This window comes from Onychomys torridus, chromosome 3 (genome assembly GCF_903995425.1).
Source record: "Onychomys torridus chromosome 3, mOncTor1.1, whole genome shotgun sequence".
Lineage (NCBI taxonomy): Eukaryota > Metazoa > Chordata > Mammalia > Rodentia > Cricetidae > Onychomys > Onychomys torridus.
This window is the reverse complement of record NC_050445.1, coordinates 160,700,024-160,722,913: the sequence shown is the minus strand read 5'-3', so window position 1 is coordinate 160,722,913 and position 22,890 is coordinate 160,700,024. Positions and strand designations below refer to the sequence as shown.

At 41.8% G+C, this 22,890-nt stretch overlaps 1 protein-coding gene across 6 annotated transcripts in view; it reads left to right on the top strand.

Annotated features, from left to right (window-relative positions):
- Window positions 1-22,890, top strand: part of Amn1 (antagonist of mitotic exit network 1 homolog) — a 49,540-nt gene that overhangs the window by 9,153 nt on the left and 17,497 nt on the right. Inside the window, exons 2-5 of one of the 6 annotated variants that reach the window (XM_036181221.1) lie at window positions 7,903-8,130; window positions 8,506-8,706; window positions 19,373-19,505; window positions 21,604-21,748. In XM_036181221.1, coding sequence (XP_036037114.1) covers window positions 8,588-8,706; window positions 19,373-19,505; window positions 21,604-21,748 — 397 coding nt within the window. In that variant the 5' untranslated portion in view covers window positions 7,903-8,130; window positions 8,506-8,587. Of the gene's footprint in view, window positions 1-7,902; window positions 8,131-8,505; window positions 8,707-9,039; window positions 9,287-10,954; window positions 11,026-15,700; window positions 15,728-19,372; window positions 19,506-21,603; window positions 21,749-22,890 lie in introns of those variants that run through there. The other 5 variants (XM_036181222.1, XM_036181223.1, XM_036181225.1 and 2 more) reach the window with 5 other exon arrangements.

Below are 22,890 nucleotides of genomic sequence, written 5' to 3'. Positions count from 1 at the left end.
CCCAACTGCCAGGATACCTTTCCATCTGAAAACCCCAAACCAAACCAAACAAACCAAAACAGGATTGGCCATTTGTAGGTATAAGTAGGAACATCAAGAAACCACTGAACACAGCCAAACTCCATGGAAAAGAAATATCAGCTTTAATTTAAAAAACAAAACAAAACAACAAAAAACCTGCTAAGCCTCCTCAGACAGTAGAGAACAACAGCCCTCTGGGAAAGTTTGTTGGGTTATTTAGGGGCAAATAGAAGAGGTGCACAGCTCAGATGCCGGAATAGCCAGGTGGTTACCCTGGTGACCTGTTGTGGGCAGAGTGCTCCAGTACCAACTGTTGGGGTCGGGAGCCATTACCATAAAATACTGCCATCAGTATCACTCTGTCATTTTGGGAACTCTGCCCTGGAGTCCTAACAGTGGTAAGGTTCCATGGGTCATTAGGAGTTAGCCTTTAGGCATGTTCAATCTGTGGCATGCATCACAGGATAACTATTGTGGCTCAACATATTTTCAGTCATGTTGCAATCTCAAAAGGTCAGACACTAGCTGGTGAGATGGCTCAGTGGGCAAAGGTGGTTTCCACCAAGTCTAACAATATGAGTTTGAATCCCTGAAACACATGGTAGAAGGAGAGATTCAAGTCTCACAAGTTGTCCTTTGACCTCCACAACACACCATGTTACAAGAGTACACACACACACACACACACACACACACACACACACACACACACTGTAAATGTAAAAAAAAAACCAATTTAACAAATAAAGTCAGATATGCCTGCTAGATGTTTATGTAAGACTTATTTATCACAAGTCATGGAGTGGGTCAGAATCCAATTAGTCAATTTCTGTTTGAGGGAATTTCAGTGTTTTTGTCTCTACAGATAGGTCAAAGTTGGTCTTTTTGTCTCTACAGATAGTGTCAAGTTGGCGTTTTTCATTGTGGGGGGCAGAATCATCTAAAAATAACAAGTAAAATGGGGAGGATTTTTTTTTCCTATTTTGGATTAAAAGTTTTTTCTAATTTTTATTTTTTTGCATGTGGTGTTCTGCCTGAATGCAGTCTGTGCCTAGTGTTCAAGAAGGTCAGAAGAGGATATCAGATCCCATGGAACTGGATTAAAGACTGTTGTGAGCCACTGTGTGGGTGCTGGGAACCAAGCTTGGGACCTCTAGAAGGGCATTAAATAACCATTGAGCCATCATTCCAGCCTCTTTTTCAGATTCTTGAGACAGGGTCTCTCACTACAGCCCAAGATGTTCCAGAACTCACTCTGTAGCCTCAATTCAGGGCAAGCCTCCTGACTCAGCCTGCATCCTAAGATTATAGGCTAAGCCATTATGCGTGGGGTGTTTTCCCCTCTGCTTGTGTGAGTGAATAAAATGGACATGATCGTTCTGTACATTTACATTTATTATATATTTTACATGTCCACATGTTTCATATGCATTACACTATGGACAAATAGCATACTTTAGAAAAATAATTCTGCTTACCTTATATAACCTACTAGAACAATAAAGCATAATAAAGTTCTTTTTTTTAAGAGTTCAAAGTTTTGCTGGGTGTAGTGGTTTATGTCTTTAATCCTAACATTTGGGCGGCAGAGGCAGGCAGGCAGATCTCTGCCAGTTCAAGGTCAATCTGGTCTGGTCTACAAAGTGAGTTCACAGGCCTCACAGTGAGACCCTGTTTAAAATCAGTCAAACAAATCAATTAAACATTTTTTATCATCATAGATTAATTATATACAATATTGGGTTTCACTGATGTTTTCATACATGTATATAATGAATTTTGATCATTTTCACAGTCCTACCCCGTTATCCTTTCTTGTCTCCCACTCCCACTGATTCCCTTTGTTAGATCATGTGACGTTAAGATCAGATCCACCACCCTGTTGGGTCTGTCCCTTAAAACAAGTAAATTAACTAGCCGCTTACTGCTCTGGTCCTTACCTCCTAGAAAGTAATAGTAACTTGCTTGTAAACAAATATGCTTCCTAATCTCTGCCAAACTGGCTTTGAGCTGTGGCCAGGCTCCCTACCCTTTTGTTCCCAAGAAAAACCTTTCAATAGTAAGAGATTTCAGTCTCCCTTGTTCTCTATTTTTCTGGTTGGTACACTCTTGCACACACACCCCTTTGTAGGTACCCCACCATGCTGTCCTGATGGATACCTCTTTTACTTCCATCCTCCTCCCCTTTCTTTTTGTGACCAGTGAATTTAACTAAGGTTTCTTGACAAGAGCATCTGTGAAAGGTTATTCACATGAGCATGGGCAATTTACCAGTGAGTACACCACAAGAGAAAATGTCTCTTCTTCCTCTAGCAACCAGTAATGGTCTATAGTATCTCAGGGAATTTTTTCTTGAGTCTGGTTATATAGCTTAGGCATGATCTACCTCTACCCCAAAAACATACCTGTCTTCACACCTCCTGAATACTAAGATTAAAGGCATGTATCCCAAACAGCAATAAAGTTTTCTTCATATTGTACCAATTGTAGGAAATAGAGAAGCTTCAAAGGTAGAAAAAAACTATAGCAATATGGGTCAAGCAGAGAGAAGAAAGGAAAACTGACATCTGTATAAGGACTCTAATCCTGACAACAAGTCACTTACTATACTCTAGATTTCCAATGATCTTACATTTCACGATAAACCATGAATAACATGGACTTCCTAAGGGCTTCCACTAACAGGAAATAATCTAGAGACAACCCACAATAAATTGGACATCCTGTTTTCTATGCCAAAAGACAGGCATCTTGTTCTTATACAATCTAAATTGTTAATTATCATCTGAACTATAAACAAGTCATTCAATTCTGAGCAATTTTCTGAAAGTGCTAGTAAAAATGTTTCCTTGTCAGGGAGAGGCAGGAGGATCTCTGGGAGTTCAAGAATAGCCTGGTCTACAGAGCAAGTTGCAGGACAGCCAAGGCTACAGAGAAACCCTGTCTTGAAAAACAAAAACAAACAAGTGTTTCCTTGTGTTCACATTCATCTGTGAATTATATTTAGAAAATGCTGAACCTTGAGCAGCTGGTATGGTTACCCTAGAAGTATCAAGCTGGTTTCATAGATGGGTTATGTGCAGTCTTATGGCTTCACTGTCCTTTGTTTTAATGTTCTATCACCACTATGAAATGTAATACATGGCTTGTTTGTTTGTTTTTTGGTTTTCTATGTCATCCTAGCTGTTCTGAAGCTTGCTATATAGATCAGGCTGGCCTCAAACTCAGATCTACTTACCCCTGCCTTTTCTGAGTGATGGGATTAAAGGCATGTACCACCATGCCTGGCCTCAATATCTTTTAGAAGAGAGCTCCCCAAATTTTATTGCTAATCTTGCATATACCTTGACCTCTCTCATGTGTACCCAACAGAGTTGAAAGAGTATGGTCTGGGGATTCTGGCAGATCTTTTAATTTGGAAAATGTTCTACTATCATCTATAAAATAGCATGATACCCTAGACTTGATTAAGGACTCATGAGATCATGTAAAGATTTACTATGTTTAGTACTTAGATGCTTCATAAATAATAGTTCTACATACTTGGAAATACAGCTATATCCTTGAGCCACTGTTCTCTTCTCAGTGTGTGTCTGAGTAGAAGAAGCACTTTGCCAAATAAAAAGACCTGCCAGAGTCCATGCTCTTTCTACTCTATTTGGGTACCCATGAAAAGGTTATTTGCATCCAGAATCAGCAAGTTTATGGAAGCTTCTTTCCCAGAAATCTCCATCAAAACTTATTCCACATGAAGGTATACCATGATTCTGCTATTGTTGCTTTAGGCCTGTTCTTAAATTCATGCTTTCAGTTACTGATGGTCAACTGTCCTAAAATGAAAGATTCCAGAAATAAGCAAGTCATAATATAGCCCACACTGGCAACAGAGCATGTAGCCCAAGCTAGCCTCAAATTTGTGGTAATTCTCCTACCTCAATGTAACACGAATCTTAAAAGGTCTTATAATAAAAAACCTAGAGCCAGATATTGGGGTGAAAGCTGAAAGATCAGAGAAGCAGTACAGCCAGCCACTAGCTTACCTCTATGAAATCCTCAGCCTCAAGAAAGCAAGTTTCTGTTTCCTCACACCTTATATACCTTTCTGTGTCCTGCCATATTACCTCCTGGGATTAAAGGCATGTGTCACCACTGCTTGGTTCTGTTTCTCTCATGTAGCCCAGTGTGGCCTTGAACTTAACAGAGATTCAGAGGATCTCTGCCTCCTGAGTGATAGAATTAAAGGTGTGTGCCACCACTGCCTGACCTCTATGTCTAATTTAGTGGCTGGCTCTGTCCTCTGATCCCCAGACAAGCTTTATTGGGGGTGCACAATATATCACCATACCTTAGCCTCCCAAGTAATGGGCTTGTAGGCTACTAGGTGATGAACAGCCATGCTTGTACACAGCATAGATATGAGACAAAAAGAAGGTTCATATCCCTGGCAGGGTAGCATGGGACTGAGCAAGACTATATGTCTCTATCCAGAATAGCTTTCCAGTGATCAATGGTCACAGGGGTGTTGGAAACCAATTTTTGGTCCTCTGTAAGAGCAACAAGTACTTTTAACTACTGAGCCACCTCTCTAGCTCATCTCTTAACTATCTGACAGAGAAAAGGAACCTACCTCCTGTGAGTATCAATATTACATTATAATGCCACTTTATTCACTTGACCTAATGATGTATTGTCTCACCTCATTACAGAACAGATGAGTTCAATATAATATTTGAGAGAGACATTACATAGCTTTTAAATTTCTTTTTACATGTGACACATTCATTTTGTTGTTGTTATTAAGTTTTTTTCCAATATCTTTCAGCAACAGAGCACTTTATCTTATTTAATTCTGTGATTAGTTATGGTTTGGAATCCTGCACACTCCCTTTTCTTTCACTTCAAAGAGAACCCTTTTATATGTAGCCGCACTCTCATCATTATTGTCCAGAGCAGGCTGGATCTGCTCCCAGATCTTCTTAAGATTCAGAAATTTGTTAACCACTTTGGGCAAAGCATGCTGAGGGGTAGGGGTGCATCTTCATCAGTAGATTGCTTTCTTAGCAGGCATAAGGCCCTTGGTTTGATCCCCAGGACAATAAAAACTAGACATGGTGGCAAAAGACTATAGTCCCAGCACTCAGTAAATGGAAGTTTAGGATTATCCCTGCAAAAAATAACAAGTCTGAGGACAGCCTAGGCTACATGAGACTCTGCCTTAAAAATAATAATTCTGGGGGCTGGAGAGATGGCTCAGAGGTTAAGAGCACCGAATGCTCTTTCAGAGGTCCTGAGTTCAATTCCCAGCACCCACATGGTGGCTCATAACTATCTGTAATGAGATCTGGCACCCTCTTCTGTATACATAATAAATAAATCTTAAAAAAAAATAATTCTGCTTCCAGAAATAGCCCAAATTTCCACATTCTCTGGTAAAATAGCACAACTCACCATTGCCTAAAGCAGCACTTTCTTCATATCCTGCAGGCTTCTGGTTACAAAGTAAAATCATCATCTGCTTTTGTATGTGTTCAAGAGGAACATGATTCACTGGAGTCTACTGACAACTGTCCTTAGCACAATTTTGCAACATCTGTTTCTACATACAAAGAATCATTTAAATGGTTTTTGGCAGTTAAGTGTAATCAATTCAAAGAGCCAGACAGGATACATCAACTGGCTTAGAGTCAGCACCTCTTTGTAATTTTTTTTTTCTTTCCCCCTTATTTATTTTCAATTTTCTTTCACCTTTGTTTCTTTTTCTGTCTCCTTTTATATGCTCCTTTGTATCAGAACAGGTAGATTGGTAGATTACATAACATTTCAGAATCTGTAGAATTAGCTTGCAGTGGAGTACCAGATGAGACTGTATTTGCTTTATTCTAATTTGGATGTCTGCTTAAATTAGAGGAACTGGAGGGCGTTCTTCACTTCCTTCTTCAGTGTAGTATTTTCTTTTCTTCTCTCACTCTCTTTTGGTTTTTCAAGACAGGGTTTCTCTGTGTAGCCCTAGCTGTCCTGGAACTCACTCTGTAGACAAGGCTGGCCTCCATCCACTTGCCTCTGCCTCCCAGGTGCCGGGATTGAATCGTGCACCATCCTGCCCATCTCATCATAGTATTTTCAACCCAACATCTCTTCTGCAAAACTGCTTTCTCCTTCAGAAGAGCAACCTATAGCTTAAGACAGTCAATGATTTTTGTCTGTCTTTACTCTTCTGCCCTAGAAACAGCAGAAAATAATGAAGCAACAATTCCAGAGCCCTTTTTGTCTCTAACCTCTCTATATACCTGTGTACACAGGATTGATGCTCCCATTGAATTAGTTTCTCCTGGGGACTAATTCTAATCGTCCTTCTCCTTGTGTGCACCACTTAGCTGCACTCTTACCCTGAGAGGAAATGTCTCAAAACACGACAGAATCCACTAACAAGAGTTTTATTAAGATGAGAGAGAGAGAGAGAGAGAGAGAGAGAGAGAGAGAGAGAGAGAGAGAGAGAGATGTGAACAGGCCTGCGGAAAGACACTTGAATAAAGAGAGAGGAGCCGGGGAATATGGTTATAAAGGCTGGGCCGTGCCTGCACACGCAGGCTCATGTGGCTACTCCACGCATGTGCGTAGATCACATGGTTGCGCTGCATGCTTTACACAACCAGGCAAAGCCATGGGGTCCTGGTCACGTGAGATGTTTTGACCGGGAAATGGCTAGGCAGAAGTGTCCAGGTCCACCAGGCATGCCCAACCATGGGGGCATGTTGTGAATTCATATCACCCGGATCTCAGGGATCCCCAAAAGACCACCACAAAGACTGAATCCCGCATGTAAAAGCAAAGAGCCTTTATTTCAAGCTTCTGGCTTGGTCCTGTCTGTCAGACTCAGCCATGACCAGAGAGCCCCAAGCTCAGGTGGGGGTGGGGTTTATATCATAGCAGAGGTTGGGGTGAGGGGACTTCCAGGGTTCCAGACCCTGATTGTCTGTCTAGGGGTATCTTGGTAAGAAGGGGAAATAGGTGTGTACTAGGCTCAAGGACATCTGGACCACCTTATATAATGGTTGGAATGTTTGGGATGTTTGGTATTTCCCCAGCCTTTGATGGATCCCTGGGTAGATCCCTGGGGGTGTCAGTTTAAGGCTTTTCCTGGATTTGGGTGTTGCCTGCCAGTAAGCCTGTCACAGAAGCTGTGTCTGGGCCCCTAATCCTGTTATGGCTGCTGTGTGGTCAAGCTGTTTTGCGGCCCCTCCACAATATATAGTGGGCTGAGCAACATTCTGAAGAGATGGATGTAACACACTCAACATTCAAGATGTTACATAGGAAGCTCTAACAAAGGACCAATAAATTACTCTGTAAGAAAGAACATAAACCGGGTGGTGTGGTGCATGCCTGTAATCCCAGCACTCGGGAGGCAGAGGCAGGTGGATCTCTGTGAGTTCGAGGCCAGCCTGGTCTACAAAGCGAGTTCCAGGACAGCCTCCAAAGCTACAGAGAGAAACCCTGTCTCAAAAAAACAAAACAAACAAACAAACAAAAAAAAAAACCATAAAATAGAATTTAAAAGCCTCAAGTATTCTCTGCAGCATTCTCTGCAGCAGAGCCATAAAAAGAGTATCCTAGCTGGGGGAGCCAGGCCCCTTCAGAATACTTTCTGAAGAGCTGGGTCTCCTGCTGGAATCTTTTTATTGTCAGGTTCAAACATGGGCCAGTGCCTGGCGGATAGATGGAAATGTGGCAGCAGCAGCTGGCCCAGGGTAAGGAGAGTTTTTAAAGGGAAAACCCACAAGCCAGGAATTACATGTCTTGGCATCTTGGGATAGGGTAGAAGGGATATGGGGCAAGGTTCGGCGCAAAACCAAATTTGAAATTATTGGTTTGGACTTTCAGTGTGGAACCACAACCTGCTGACAGGATTATCTAGATATCTGCAAGGGACATAAACCTCTGACAGGATGTCTGCAGGAGCATGTGGATCTTGTTAAACTTCAGTGCCCTGTATCTGTTCAGAGTTGTCATGGCACATTCCTGAGGTTCTTCCTGGATCTGAGTAAAGTCCTCAGTCACCAGGTGGTCCAAGATGATGGCCCCTCCCTAAGATGGAGTCTGTAAAGTCAAGTAAGTCTAGGTCTTCATATTGCCTTCATGCTGCACAATGACATTCTGAGTTTATGTGTTGGTGTTGAGTGTCCTCATCTGAAAAATAGGCTAAACAATTTCGATTTAATGAAATTATAATAAATATGGCCCATTCCTAAAATGACGGACGAGTGCATGGCTCAGCTTTTGCTTTAGGCCTACTCAGTGGAGATGGTCACTGCCATCCTGTAAAAACGTGCGTTGTAAGTCAGTGGCTTCCATATCTGAGCGGAGCCTCGATGTGTGTCATGGAGCCCCGCATTCCACTAGCAAAAGCAGTGACCTGACAGCAGCCTTTGCTTGGACAGCGGCTGGTAGGAATAACTACAAGTCCCATGCCTTGACACTTTCTAGATCCCGCCTGCTAGCTCCGCCCTAGAGCGCTGGGCTTTCCTCCTGCTCCGAACGTGGCCAACCGCCACCGCGACTCCGTGTGATGTCATTTGGGCTTCTGCGTCCTGGCGGCCGGAGGCTGTGGAGTCCCGGGACTGTGTCCAGGCTTCAGAGGGCGGCCGCGATGCCTTCGTCGCGACTGGTCAGTCAACTCCTGGAACTGTGAGTCCTCCCCAGCCCGCCTCCCTCGGGGCTCCCGGTACCTCCTTCTGTCCGCGCCACCTCCCGGCCCCTTCCCTCGCCTACCTCCCATCCAGCCGGCTCCTAGTCCTAGGCCGGGGTGGGCGCCTAGTCGCCGAGGACCGTGGCGTACCGCGGAGCGGGCGGATCCATCCGATACCCGGGCTCCAAGGAGCGCTGAGGACCCAGGCAGAACAAAAGAAAGCATAAGCCGGCATGGAAAAACCCCAGGAAATGGGGGTGCGGGCGCGGTTCGCCATCTTTGGGACCAGGGACGGTAACACAATCTCTTCCAGGGACAGGAGCTCTTCCTAAAATTCTGCAGTCCGAGCCCTCTGGGAAACAGAAACAAGAGGATTGCCACGAATTCGAGGCTAGCGGGGTTATGTTGTGAGACACTGTTCCCCTAAAGCAAATAAACAACAATTTGAAATTTCGTGTAATAATTACCAATTACACGAGGCTTTGTGAGAATCTCCTTAGGAAGACACTGGGCATGGTGGTAAACACTACTTGAGAGATGAAGGAAGATCAAAAGATCAAGGCCCTCCTCAGTTATCCAGTGAGTTAGAGGCTGGATTCAGTGTTAGTTATTGTTCCTATTTAAAAAGAAAGAGAGAGAGAGAGAGAGAGAGAGAGAGAGAGAGAAAGAGAGAAAGAGAGAAAGAGAGAGACAGAGGGAGGGAGGGAGGGAGGAGGAGGAAGGAGGGAGGGAGGGAGGGAGGGAGGGAAAGAAAAAGAAAAACTAAGAAAAAAGCAGTAATGGTTCAAGACTGGAAGTTACAAAGTCAGACTACTTTGGTTCCATTGATGCATCTAACATTACATGAGCAAATGGTATTTCTTGCCCAGGTTCCAGTGTTTTCTTCTGAATTTCTTTCTTGTTATTTTATCCCCCATGTAGCCCAGGCTGGCCTCAGACTCACATGTCAGGCTGACTTTGAGCTCTGGTGCCTTCTGTCCCAGCCTCGAACGTGCTGAGATTACAGGCTTCAGTTATCACCACCAGCTTGTGTTTTTTGCTTTTGGCTTTTGAGGACAGGGTCTCATGTAGCCCAGGCTGGCCACAGACTTACTAAGTGACAGAGTATGACCCTGGACTTCAGATCCTTCCTTCCTGATCCCGAAAAGTGTTGGGATTGCAAATATGCATTGCCACGTTTGACTATGTGGGACAGAACTTAAAACACTAGTGGGAAGAAAATGAAGTAACCATCGAGAAAAATTATTGGAAACTTGGAAATAAGACAAAAGGATGAGCACATGATTTGCATTGTCATAACTAGATATTGTTCCTTATGTAAAGGTTCATTTTGTCATTAGGTCTAGAGTTTGTAACTTTTGGGGAAGGAACTACAGCCTGAAACTAGCAGTTGGTCAAGCAAGTTGTTTCTGATTTGTAACAAAGTAAGGATCTTATATCAGAGTAGCATTCAGCTGTGCCTAAAAGCACAGAAGCCCAGCAGATGAGCCTTTCTGAAAGAAACAGGGCTTGGTTTACTCCCTGCCTTCTCCTTACCTCCTTCCCCACCAGCACCTTAACTAGCACTACTTTAGAGCACCCTTTAGATCTGGGTATCTGATGATGGTCTTTGAACAGAGGCACCAAGGAAAGAGAAGAATCAGAAGTCACCTTAATATTTTGAGCTTTGATCGTCTAGAAGGGCAGGGTGCTAGTGAGACTTAGGAAAGAGGAAATACAGATGGACTATAATTTTGCATCTGAGAGATGGGGTTGAAACTAAGGCTGGGGATAAACTCAGTGGAGATGATAGGCCAAGGCATGATTAAGTTGAGAGAGTAGGTATAAAGGGACGAAAAGAAGACTCAAGGATTGCTGGGTTTTTGCTTTGTGACACTGAAGATCAAACCTGGAGCCTTTCACTTGATGATGTCCTGCTGCTTAGCCGCATCCCCACCCCACAGGGTAACTTTTAAAGCACAGGCTGGCAAGCAATGGTAGCTTCAGTATAAGATACCTTCAGCTTTTTGTTTGTGCCCAGGCCATATTGGTGGATGTGTTGCCCTTTTTGATGTGAAGATGGATCCTGGAAGAAATGGCAGCTATCTGGATGGTGCATATTGATTTGTAGTGAATTTCTAGTCTTTTCCACTAAAGCATGAGTTATTTACATGTATATCTAATAGTTAGCTCCAAGTTTCCATAGTTCGGAGACCTAAAAGCTATTGACTGAGCCTTTTGTTCCTGTTTTGACAGGTTGCAGTCTCCTGTTGAGTTTCAAGGCCTGAATGGTGCTTCTAACATGGCATCAGTTGTGCTAAGACCTGGGGCCTACTAAGGTCTGGGGACCTGTTGTACTTCCTCTTTTATGTTTCTATCAGCATCCATTTTCAAACTGTCAAATCTGGGATTTAGCCTATGTTACATATAATAGGCTAGATTTTTACTTTCTTTTATAGTGGTTGGCAGAAGATATGATTCCTAGATTAAAGAAGAAAAAGTTTATTCTTCATAGCACTCCAAACAGCATAAGTGTTAACTTGTTCCTAGAACTCATAGGGTGACACAGAGCCCAGATGGATAATTATACATACTGGCGGTTACCCTTAGAGAAATACACTGAAAAAAAAAAAAAAAATGTGGTTTCACTACACTGGGCAGCAAGGAATGTACTTTTTTACCAAGCTGTAAGCAAACTGGCCCTTTCTGTTAGTAGTGTAGGCAGATTTTTCTGTCCCTCTTGCCAGCTCCAGATCACAATGCAGAGACTTATAATTAATTATGAAAGCTTGGCCAGTAGCTTATTTCTAACTAGCTCTTATAACTTAAATTAACCCGTATTTTTATTGCTGTACATTCTACTGTGTGGCTTTTACCTGTATCCCATTTTGTGTGTCCAACTTGTTCCACATCTGCCTGGCTTCTGCATCTCCTGGCAACCTTGCCCTTCTTCATCCTAGAGTTCTCTCTCTGTCTGCAAGCCCCACCTAACCTCTTCCTGCCTAGCTAGTGGCTATTTATCTGTTTATTAAATCAACAAGAACAACACATTTTAACAGTGTACAAAAAGATTATTCCACAACAAAATGACACTCAGAATTGCTTGGTGCTCCAAAGGATCTGTGTCCAAAGAACTGAGACCCATGGATAAGGAAATAAAGCAGGAGGATAAGCATGGAAGGTCATGCCTGTAATCCCAGCTTTCTGGAGGCCAATGGGAAGATACTATGAGTTAGAGGCCAGCTTGAGCTACTTAGTGAGTTCCAGGCTAGATAGGGACCTTCCTCAAATTTGGACCCTGCCTCAAAAACCCTGCCTCAAAGACCAAATATATTTTTTAAATTAGGAAAAAGACAAAGGTGCCTATTATTATTCAGCATCTTGCTAGACGTCTTAGCCAAAGCTATATGACAAGGGAAGAAAATAAAAGGAGTACAAAATGGAAAGGAAGAAGTCATGTTATCCTTACTGGCCGATGGTGAAATCCTTAAAAGACGTGAAGGACTACACCAGAAAACCTTCAAACTTATAAACACTTTTAACAAAGTAGCAGAATCCAAAATCAACATATAAAAGCCAATAGTTAGTTAGGTATGATGGCACACACCTTTAATTTCAGCACTCAGGAGGCAGAGGCAGGCAGATCTGTGCAGGTTTGAGGCTACCCTGGTCTACACAATAAGTTCCAGGAGAGGCCTGACTATATAGTGAGACACTTGCTGTCTTTAAAAACAAGTCAAACAAAACTAACTTCCTATGTACCAGTAGCATGTGTGGTGAAAAAGACACTAGGAAACAGTTACATTCACAATAACTCAAAAACAAAAACACTTAAAAGCTTTATTTTATCCATGGATTGGCAGAATTAATGTGAAAGGGGCTGTACTATAAAAAACAAAAAGCAATTTACAAATTCAATGCAATCTTCCTAAAAATTCCAATGACATTGTGGTGGTTTGAATGAAAATGGCCCCTATAGGGAGTGACACTATCAGGAGGTGTGGCCGTGTTCCAGGAAGTGTGTCAGTGGGAGTGGGCTTTGGGGTTTTAAATGTTGAAGTCAGGTACAGTGTCACTCCTTTCTGCTGCTTGCATGTAGCCATGCTTCTTGCTGTGATAATGGACTAAACCTCTGAACCTTTAAGGCAGCCCCAATTAAATGTTTTCCTTTATAAGAGGTGCTGTGATCATGTGTCTCTCACAGCAATAGAAACCCTAAAACAGACATTCTCCATAGGGAAAAAAAAAAATCCTAAATTTCATACAGAAGCATAAAAAACCCCAAATAGCCAAAGCAGTCTTGAAGAAAAAAAAAAAATGTTGAGGGCAAGGGAGATTGCTCAGTGTTTGCCATGCAAACACGAGGACCTGTTCAATTCCCAGAACACACCTTAAAAAAAAGAAAGAAAAGAAAAGCCAGGTCCATTGTTGCTGGCTTCTAATCCCAGCTCTTTTGAAGGCTAAAACAGGACCTCAGGCTTGCTAGCCAGCCAGTCTAACTGCATTGGGAGACACCAACTAGAAACCCTGCCTCACAAAACAAGGTAGATAGCTCCTGAGGAGGGACATCCAAGGTTGTCATCTGGCCTCCATACACAAACCCTTAATTTTTGATAAAGGTGTCTGTGATGGCTATTCTTGGTTGTCAACTTGACTATATATGGAGTTACGTAAAACCCAAATGGCTGGGCACACCTGTGAGGGATTTTTTTTTTCTTAATTAAATCATTTGAACTGGGAAGACCCACTTCTAATCTTTGAGGTGGGAAGATAGACCTTTAATCTAGATCTTCTGAGGTAAGATGATTCACCTTTAGTCCGGGCCATGCCTTCTGCTTATAGCCTATATAAAGGGTGTGGAAAAAGGAAGCTGGGTCTCTCTTTGCCAGCTGCTTGCTCTTACTAGCAAATCTATTCACTGGCATTAGAGCCTATTTCAGGATTCCAGCCTATCCTGAAAAACAGCTGAGACAGCCAGCCTCAGACTGAACAACTACTGATTCTTGGATTCTGTTGATAGACAACCATTGTTGGTCTAGCTGAACCACACCCCATAGCCATTCTAATAAATTCCATGTATATACATTCTATAGATTCTGTTCCTTTATAGGACCCTGACTGTACTGGGTGGTTTTGTTTCTCAACTTGACACAAGCTAGAGTCATTAGAGGAAAGAACCTCAGCTGAGGAAATGCCTCCTTGAGATCCACCTGTAAGACATTTTCTCATTTAGTGATCAATATGGGAGGGCCCATATTGGGCCCAATATGGGAGGGCTGCTAGCTCTGGGTTCTATAAGGTGGGCTGAGCAAGCTATGGGAAGCAAGCCAGTAAGCGGCACCCTCCATGGCCTCTGCATCAGCTCCTGCCTCCGGGATCCTGCCCTGTTCTGAGTTTGTGTCCTGATTTCCTTTAGTGATGAACAGCAATGCTTAAGTATAAGCCAAATAAACCCTTTCGTCCCCAACTTGGTTTTGGTCATGATGTTTTGTCACAGTAATAGAAACCCTAACTAAGACACTGACTAATACAAATTTTGGTGCCAGGGAGTGACATTACTGTGACAGGCTTGGCCATGCTCTTGTTAGAGAAATATAGAAAGAAGACTTTGAGCTACAAACATAGTTGGACACATTAAGTGGGGCTTACTAGGCTTACTCTTTGTAGGAACATTGAAGACGGTGCTACTGAGGGCAGTTAATTTGGATGCCCAGCAACAAGTTTCAGAGGGGAAGGATATTAATAAGTGGTTTAGAGACTATTCTTAGGATATTTTGGCAAAAAATGTGGCTGCTCTCTGCCATTGTCCAAAAATAAATCTGCCTGAGGCTAAATTGAAGAGTTTTGGCAGAAACGATTTCAAGAAAGCCTAATAGCATTGACTATGTCATGTAGTTATTAGTAATCACTCATATGCACATCTATAATGAAAAAGGAGCAAGCTGGACAAAGAGAAATACAAGTACAGATTGAAGAGAAAAGGAGCAGCTGGGAATGTAATGGAGCTAAGTCCAGTGCTCAACGATAAAAAGTTTAAAGAAAAGCCTGGTACTAAATAGAATAAAGACAGTGCTGACCTCAGGGCAAGACCCCACCCAGGTAAGCTACCAACTTAGAAAAGGAATTAAAGGAAAGCTTAAGCAGAGACGAAAACCATCAACAACAGAAAGCTGATGCAAATGTCACTGAAGCAGCCATGTGCCTCCAGCTTTAGAGTCAAGAATACAAGAAAGGGGCTATGGAATCTTCCTCTGTGGCTAAGGAAAGCTGCTAAGGCTGCTAAGGTGTCCCTGTATGGAGGCCCAGAGAGGTCATTGTGTGAAGCTGAAGCTGGATTGTCTTGGCGATCCCGAGATGTTACGGGACAAATGACAAATTTGTGAGATACCTGCCAAGGAAAGCTGCATACTCGAGTGTGGAAACTGCCCAAGAAACAAAAGTATGTTGCAGTCAATAAAGCTGAATTTAGAGTTTGCCCTGCTGGTTTTTGGTCTTGAGTTGGTCCAGTATTTCCTCACTATGCTCTTTCCTCCATTTTGGAATGGTAATGTATGTTCTGTGCCGTTGTTGGAAGTTTGTGATCTGCCTTTTGATTTTGATTTTACAGGGGGTTACAGTTAAGAGATTGTCATGAGTCTCAGAAGAGACTTTGAACTTAGGACTGTTAAACAGTGTTGAGACTGTGAAAAACTATGGGGACTTGTTGAAGTTGGACTCAATGCATTTTCACATTATATGGATACAAGCCTATGGGAGCCAGGGAGTGAAAGTGGTGGTTTGAATAAGAATGGCCCATAGGCTCATAAATTTAAGTATTTGGTCACAGGAGTGGAACTCTTTGATAGGATTAGAAGGATCAGGAGGTGTGGCATTGTTGGAGGAAAATGTGTCACTGAGGGGCAGACTTTGAGGTTTTAAAAGCCCATGCCAGGCCCAGTGACTCTCTCCTTCTCTCTGCCCATGGATTAGGATGTAGCTCTCAGCTACTGTGACAGTGCCTGCCTGCACACCATCATGATAATGGACTAAGCTTCTGAAACTGTAAGTTAAGCCCCTAATTAAATGCTTTCTTTTAGAAGAGTTGCTTTGGTCATGGTGTCTCTTTGCGGCAATAGAACAGTGACTAAGACAGTGTCAAAAAACATGTATTTGAAAAAAAGACTATCTTTTTGCCAGCTGGTTCTGGGAAAGCATGTAGAAGAATAAAACTATATCCCTATCTTCCCAAATAAAAATCAATTTAGAGTGGATCAGAGGCCTTAATGTAAGACCCCAAACTCTGAAACTGCTAGAGGAAAGCATAGGCTTATGAATGGACTATCCAAAAATGATAAATCAGAGAAATAAATCCAGGAATTGGTAGGTAGGAATGCATGAAATTAAAAAAAAAAAAAAAACTTTTCAAAGCAAAGGAAATGGGAAGAAGTAGTTCAGAGAATGGGGAGAGATCTTTGCTATTTATACATCTAACATCTAGATTAATATCTAGAACTCAAAAGATAAAAATGTCAAGGGCTAGAGAGATAGCTCAGTAGATAAAGATGCATGTCTCCAAGCCAATTCCTGGGAGCTACACAGTGGAACAAGAGAAGTGACTGGTGGGTTGTCCTCTGATTTCCACCAGTGTCTCCTGACAGGTGTGCTCACAGACACATATTCACCCTGACACACACACATAGATGAATGCATGTTAAAAAAATTTTAAGGATAAATATTGTATATATTAGCCAGGCAGTAGAGGTGCACACCTTTAATCCCAGCACTTGGGAGGCAGCAGCAGGCAGATCTCTGTGAGTTCAAGGCCAGCCTGGTCTACAGAGCAAGTTCCAGGACAGGCTCCAAAGCTACACAGAGAAGCCGTCTCAAAAAATATATATATTTACCACCCATAAATAATCTAGTGAGTAAATGGGCTCTCAGCTGGGTTAACCTAGGCATGGTGACACATGTCTAGTCCTTGGGAAGTTAAGCCAGGTAATTTGCAAATATGGTGCCAGACTGGACTTTTATGAAACAACAATAAAAAAGGAAGTACAACCAAGTGTGGTGGTTCTTGCCTATAATTCCAGCACTGGAAATACTGAAATAAGAAGATTGTCATGAGTCTAAAGCGAGCCTAGAGTACATTGTGAGACCCTGTCTCAAAAACCAAAAAAGGAAAAAAAGTGGGGGCTGGTGAAGACAACGCAAAGTAAAGGAAAGAGTATTCATTGCTCTTCCAGTAGTGTTGGGGAGTAGATGTTTTGTAACAGTTTCTTTAAAACTGAAACATCCCATCTTCCAGGGAAGCTCCTTCAAACAGAAGGTAACCAAGAAGTCCCTGAAACTGACCAGATTTACCCACCTCCTTCCAAGAGTAGGCAGTAAAGATAGCTCTCAGTCAAGCCAACTTGCACAGAATTTGAGACCAGACCAGCTGCCTGGAAGAGGGTTAGAGCAACTGAGTCACTTGGGAAGGACACTCCAACCTGTTGAGCTGCTTGTAGACTCTGTAGTGTGCTTCAGTTTTTCAGCCATGTTGGGGTGGGCTTTGGTGATGCAGCTGTCTTTGAGTCATTTCAGCTTCTGTAAATAACCCCTCACCCATATCCCTGTGAGTAACCCCAATAAAACTCATGGTTCATCAAGTTGGCCTTTGGTATCATCTGCACTATGGTCTGTCATGAGCTCCCTATCTGGAGTAAGTTGTGTTGCATCTCTCTAAGAAAAGTTTTGATACACAACAGTAGGGAAAATGGTAATATATGGGAAAATATTCATTGCTGGGGGAATGTGGAGGAAAAGACCCCTCCAGTACTGCCAATAACAATATAGTTATAGATTTTTTAAAAAGAAATTTGATAATATTGTTACCATACCCCAGAATGGTATGGATGCTTTTCAAAAGGCAAGTAACTAAATAAGATATCCACTGTGACATTTAAACCATTACACATAATGAGAACAGTACTGAAATGCTCTGAAGGGTATTCACAAGAGATTGTTGAATGAAGAAGATATTGAGAAGTGAATAAATATAGTGAGATGCTGTTCTAGGAAACTATTATACCTCCCTTCACAACACCCCTTTTGAATGTTTGTGTGGGGTTGTGTATCACAGAGGAAGAAAGACTATCTCCTAGATTAACATAAGACCCTAATGGAGGTTGAATAAGTGCAGAAAGGGGAAGATGGAAATAATCAAAAGAGGAAAGAAAAGAAATGAAGATGGCACTAAAAAATGATAACAAGTATATGATCATTGTCATTCATGAATTGAAATTTATATATAGTGGTATTTGTAGACAGAATTTATAATTACTTGACACAGGTATGAGTTTATCAGATAGCTAGAATTTGAGGCTGTCAGACATGTTGATCATGTTGTTTTAAAAGAGGCTAAAGAAATTCTCTACCCATACTTTACTCTTTCATAGAAATAGCCAAAGTGGAAGGCTTTAGCACATTTCTGACAAAGCAATAATGTGTGAAGGAATAGCAGGACAGGGGTTTGAGCGAGGCAATAAACCAGAGCCCACTGTGGGAGCTATAAGGAGGGATATGAAGTTTGTATGGCCTTTGGCAACTACACTGCCAAGGCTCTATGGTTAAGGTTATTTCTGCATATGGTTCAGGGAAGGCATCCTGCTCAAAGGGATTTCTTTGGTTTGCTAGTGTAGGAAAGTAGAGGTTAGAGAGCCCTTTCTGCAAGCTGTATTTATCAAGTGCATTTATCCTGAAATAATCAATGTGCCAAAATGAAATCTTGATTAAGTTGTCCTCAACTGCTTCAGGATCTTAGTGGTTACCTCTTCTCATAACTGCATATGCAGGTAACTGATTTTTACTCTCTATAGAGTCTTTGTAGTTCTAGTGTTTTCTCTAGTCACTCATTGCCTGTATAAATTTTTTGAAAATTGTTTTATGTGTATGGGTAGGGTGCTCTGAATATATGTATGTCTTGTACCATTTCCATAGCTGGGGTCTATTGTTGCCAAAAGAGGGCATAAGATCCCCTGAAACTAGAATTACAATTGGCCGTAAGTTGCCATATGCATTCTAGGAATCAAATCTAGATCCTCTGGAAAAGCAGCCAGTGCTCTTAATGGATGAACTATCTTTCCAGTCCTGGTTTTGTTTTTTTGAGACAGAATCTGATATAGCTCATCTAGCTCACTGAGGATAGCTGTGAACTCTTCCTCTCCTACCACTGCCCAGGTGCTAGTATTACAGGTATAAACTACCATGCCCTCCTTAAAATGTATTTTAATAAAGTCAAGAGTGGTGGCAACATGCCTGTTATCCCAGAATTCTAGATGTAAGGCAGGAGAACTAGGAATTCCAAGTCATCCTGTGCTACAGAATAGTGAGTTGGAGGCAAGCCAACTCACATGAGACTCTGTTTCAAAGCAAAATTTTAAAATGCATATTGGCAATGGATATACAGAGGAAAAGTGGTAAAAGAAAATGTCATATGTTACTTTACGTAAGCAGTGATTGTGAATCTTGTCAAGCTAAATTTGTAAATGTTAATAAAAATACTGTTTTATGAAAGGACTAACTGCTGACAAGCAGTATTGGTAAGTGTCAGCTGCCAGTGCAGATACAGTGTAATTTATTATATTGTGTGTGTGTTTCAGTATTGGTAAATGTCAGGGGCCAGGGCAGATACAGTGAAATTTATTATATTGTGTGTGTGTGTTTCAGATGTCTTCGGTGCCTAATGATCAATATTTCCAGATATATCTCAGATATTAAATATTTGCCTCCCAACATCAAAGATAGACTTATTAAAATAATGAGCACGCGGGGCCGGATAACAGATTCCAATATAAATGAGGTAAGAATGTATAGCTATAAAATTATACTTCATTGTTTAGATTTAAGTTCAGATTTTTTTTTTAAACAAAAAGGGGTATATAGTAAGATTGTTAGTCATTTTAAAATAGGACTCTGACTTGAGAAGTCAGTACCCACCCTTGGATGTGTACTGTCTTCTACTACTCCCTTCCCCTTGCTTTTCTCCCCTATCCCCATCCCTGACATCTCCCTACTCTTAAGTATATATTAAAACCTTTTTATTGTTGTTACTGCTTTTGAGACAGGGTCTCACTACCCTGAATGGCCTTGAACTCATAAAGGCCTGCCTGCTTAGAAATTGGGCCATTATTTATTGGCCTTGAGGAAACACTGAACTGTAGCTCCCCAGAACAATGAACGTGTACTAACTACTCCAAACAATGAAGGACAGTTGGACATGGTAGATTATGTGTGTAATTACAATACTCACGAGTCAGAAGCAGGAGATTTGCTGTAGGTTTCTAATCAGCCTGAGCTACATAGTGAGTTCTAGGCCAGCATGTCTCCAAAAAAGAAAAAGAAGAAAAGAAGAAGAGGAAAAAGAAGGGAATGGAGAGATGGCTCAGCCGTTGAAAGTACTTGCTACTTTTCTAGAGGTCCAGAGTTAAATACCCAATATCTACATCAGGAGCATTACAACTGCTTTTAACTCTAGTTCCTAGGAATCCAATACCAAGCCTCCTTAGTCACCCACACATACAGTTAAAAAAAAATCTTAAGAAGGCATGGTGAGCGTGGTCAGGCCAGGCATGGTAGCTCGCACCTTCAATCCCAGCACACAGGAGGCAGAGGCAGGCAGATCTCTGCTGTGGGATAACTTTCAGTACACTGTGAAATGTTTTATTACCATTGATTACTAAAGAAGTTGCTTTGGCCTATAGCAAGGCAGGATATAGCCAGGTGGGAAATCTAAGCAGAGATACAGGGAGAAGAGGCCAGAGTCAGGGAGCCACTAGCCAGCCTCCCAAGAAGCAAGATGTGAAAGTACCAGTATTACTAAGCTAAGTAGTTTGTAATTAATATTAAGCCTCTGAGGGATTATTTTATAAGCCACTGCGGGACAGAGAAAAGATTCTGGCTAAAGATCTCTCCCTAGTCTAGATAATGAATTCCAGGAGAGCCAGGTCTATATAGAGACCCTGTCTCAAAACAACAATAAAAAGGCAAGGTGGAGTTTACTTGTAATCCCAGCATTTGGGAGACTAAGGCAAGAGGATCAGAAGATCAATTTATAAGCTAGCAAAACTGGTCAAGTCCCTGCACTATAATCTTGGTGACTGTTGATACAATCCACAGGGCAGAGGTGTTGTCTTCCTCAAGCTAGTGGTGGTCTCAGCTACGTGACCTCCAAAATGGGTGATTTTTCACTCAACTAAGAGCTGGTAATGCTAAAGGAGTTGTTTAGGTTTTTCAATAACAATAAAGGAGAGATATGTATCCTAAAGGGATTGATTATTCCTGTACAGACATCAGATCATTTGACTGAGAATGTTTCAAAAGATCAGGTTTTTCCCTCTGTGGCTCTCCAGGGGTCCTTTCTCTGCACCAGCTCTTGCAGCCTGAAGACTAAGCACTGGATGCTGCAGTTCCAGCCAGAAGCTGACTTGTTTTTGTTGTTTGTTTATTGTTTTTCCTGCCTTACGTTCTCCATACAGATTACACCTACATTCTTGGCATATTTTCCATCAACCACTTACCTGTTATGATTACCAGATCATTAACTGTGGAATACATGTTTACAGAAAATTTAATTTGGGGGCTAGAGAGATAATTTAGAGCTGCAAAAGTCTTTTTTTTTAAATTGACTTTTTTCAGCTGGGTGGTGGTGGCAAGCGCCTTTAATCCCAGCACTCATCCTAATCTGTTGATTGCTTTTGTTATAATATTGCACCAAAAAAGTGGTGGTAAAAGCCTTTATTCCCAACACCCAAGAGGCAGAAGCAGGCAGATCTCAATGAGTTCAAGGCCAGCTTGGTCTACAGAGTGAGTTCCAGGACAGCCAGGGCTACACTGAGAAACCCTGACTCAAAAAATAATAATAATAATAATTTTTTTTCAAAATCATGTATTTGCTACAGGTGCTACATCCTGAAGTCCAAAGACTAGATCTGAGGAGCTGTGATATCTCAGACTTGGCTCTCCAACACCTGTGTAAATGCAGGAAACTGAAGGCACTAAATCTAAAATCCTCCAGGGAACATAGAAATAGCATAACTTCAGAAGGTATGTATATGGTCACCGAGTACATGGGCAGGCTAATACTTAGCACCTGATACAATTTTGAAACAAAGAAAAAAAATCTTAGAGGAGAATATAAGAACAACAGCAAGGTGGGGAGAGGAGAGATGTGAGAGGAGACTATGAGCAAGGTTCAATGGTTTAATATATATATTAAAATGAAACATTATTTTGTACGTTAATTAAATTTTTTAAGAAGAGAGATAGAGAATATGAAGAATATGAGCCAAGCATGTATGCTATCGATATTGCTCTGTATAAATAAAATGCTGTTTGGCCAGTGGCCAGGCAGGAAGTATAGGTAGGACAAGAGAGAAGAGAATTCTGGGAGGTGGAAGGCTGGGGCAGAGAGAGACGCTGCCAGCATGACAAGGAAAATGTAAGGAATGGTAAGCCACGAGCCACGTGACAAAGTATAGATTAATAGAAATGGGTTAATTTAAGATAGAAGAAGTAGATAATAAGAAGCCTGCCATGGCCATATAGTTTGTAAACAATGTAAGTTTCTATGTGTTTACTTGGTTGGTTCTGTGCGTCTATGGGCCTGGCGGATGAGAGAGATTTGTCCTGACTGTGGGCCAGCTCTGTAATTCCAGCACTCAGGGAGGCAGACACAAGAAGATCATTGCAAATTTGAGGCTAGCCTGGTCTACATAGTGAGTTTCAGGATAGCCTAAGCCTACATAGCAAGAGAATATGAAGAGTTTAAAAAAAAAAAAAAAGGGCCAGGCAGTGGTGGCCCACGCCTATAATCCCAGCACTCAGGAGGCAGAGCCAGGTGGATCTCTGTGAGTTCGAGGCCAGTCTGGTCTACAGAGCTAGTCCAGGACAGGCTCCAAAGCTATAGAGAAACCCTGTCTCGGATTTAAAAAAAAAAAGGAATTAAGTTATCAGTAAAACTGTCCAGACTAAGAAAAAAATATCAGAGTAAGAAGAACAATAATTCAAATTAGAATTCTTGTTGATAACCTTTCCTAAAGGGCAAAATTTTGCCTTGCGGTGATGTACCCCAAATGAGTTCATCCTGAATTAATCCTTGTATTCTTTGTACCTGGATACTTTGGAAATATACTTTTACTGGGGTCTTGGAGAGGGTCTGTACTGTTTTTCAGAGGTGAGTGTACAAG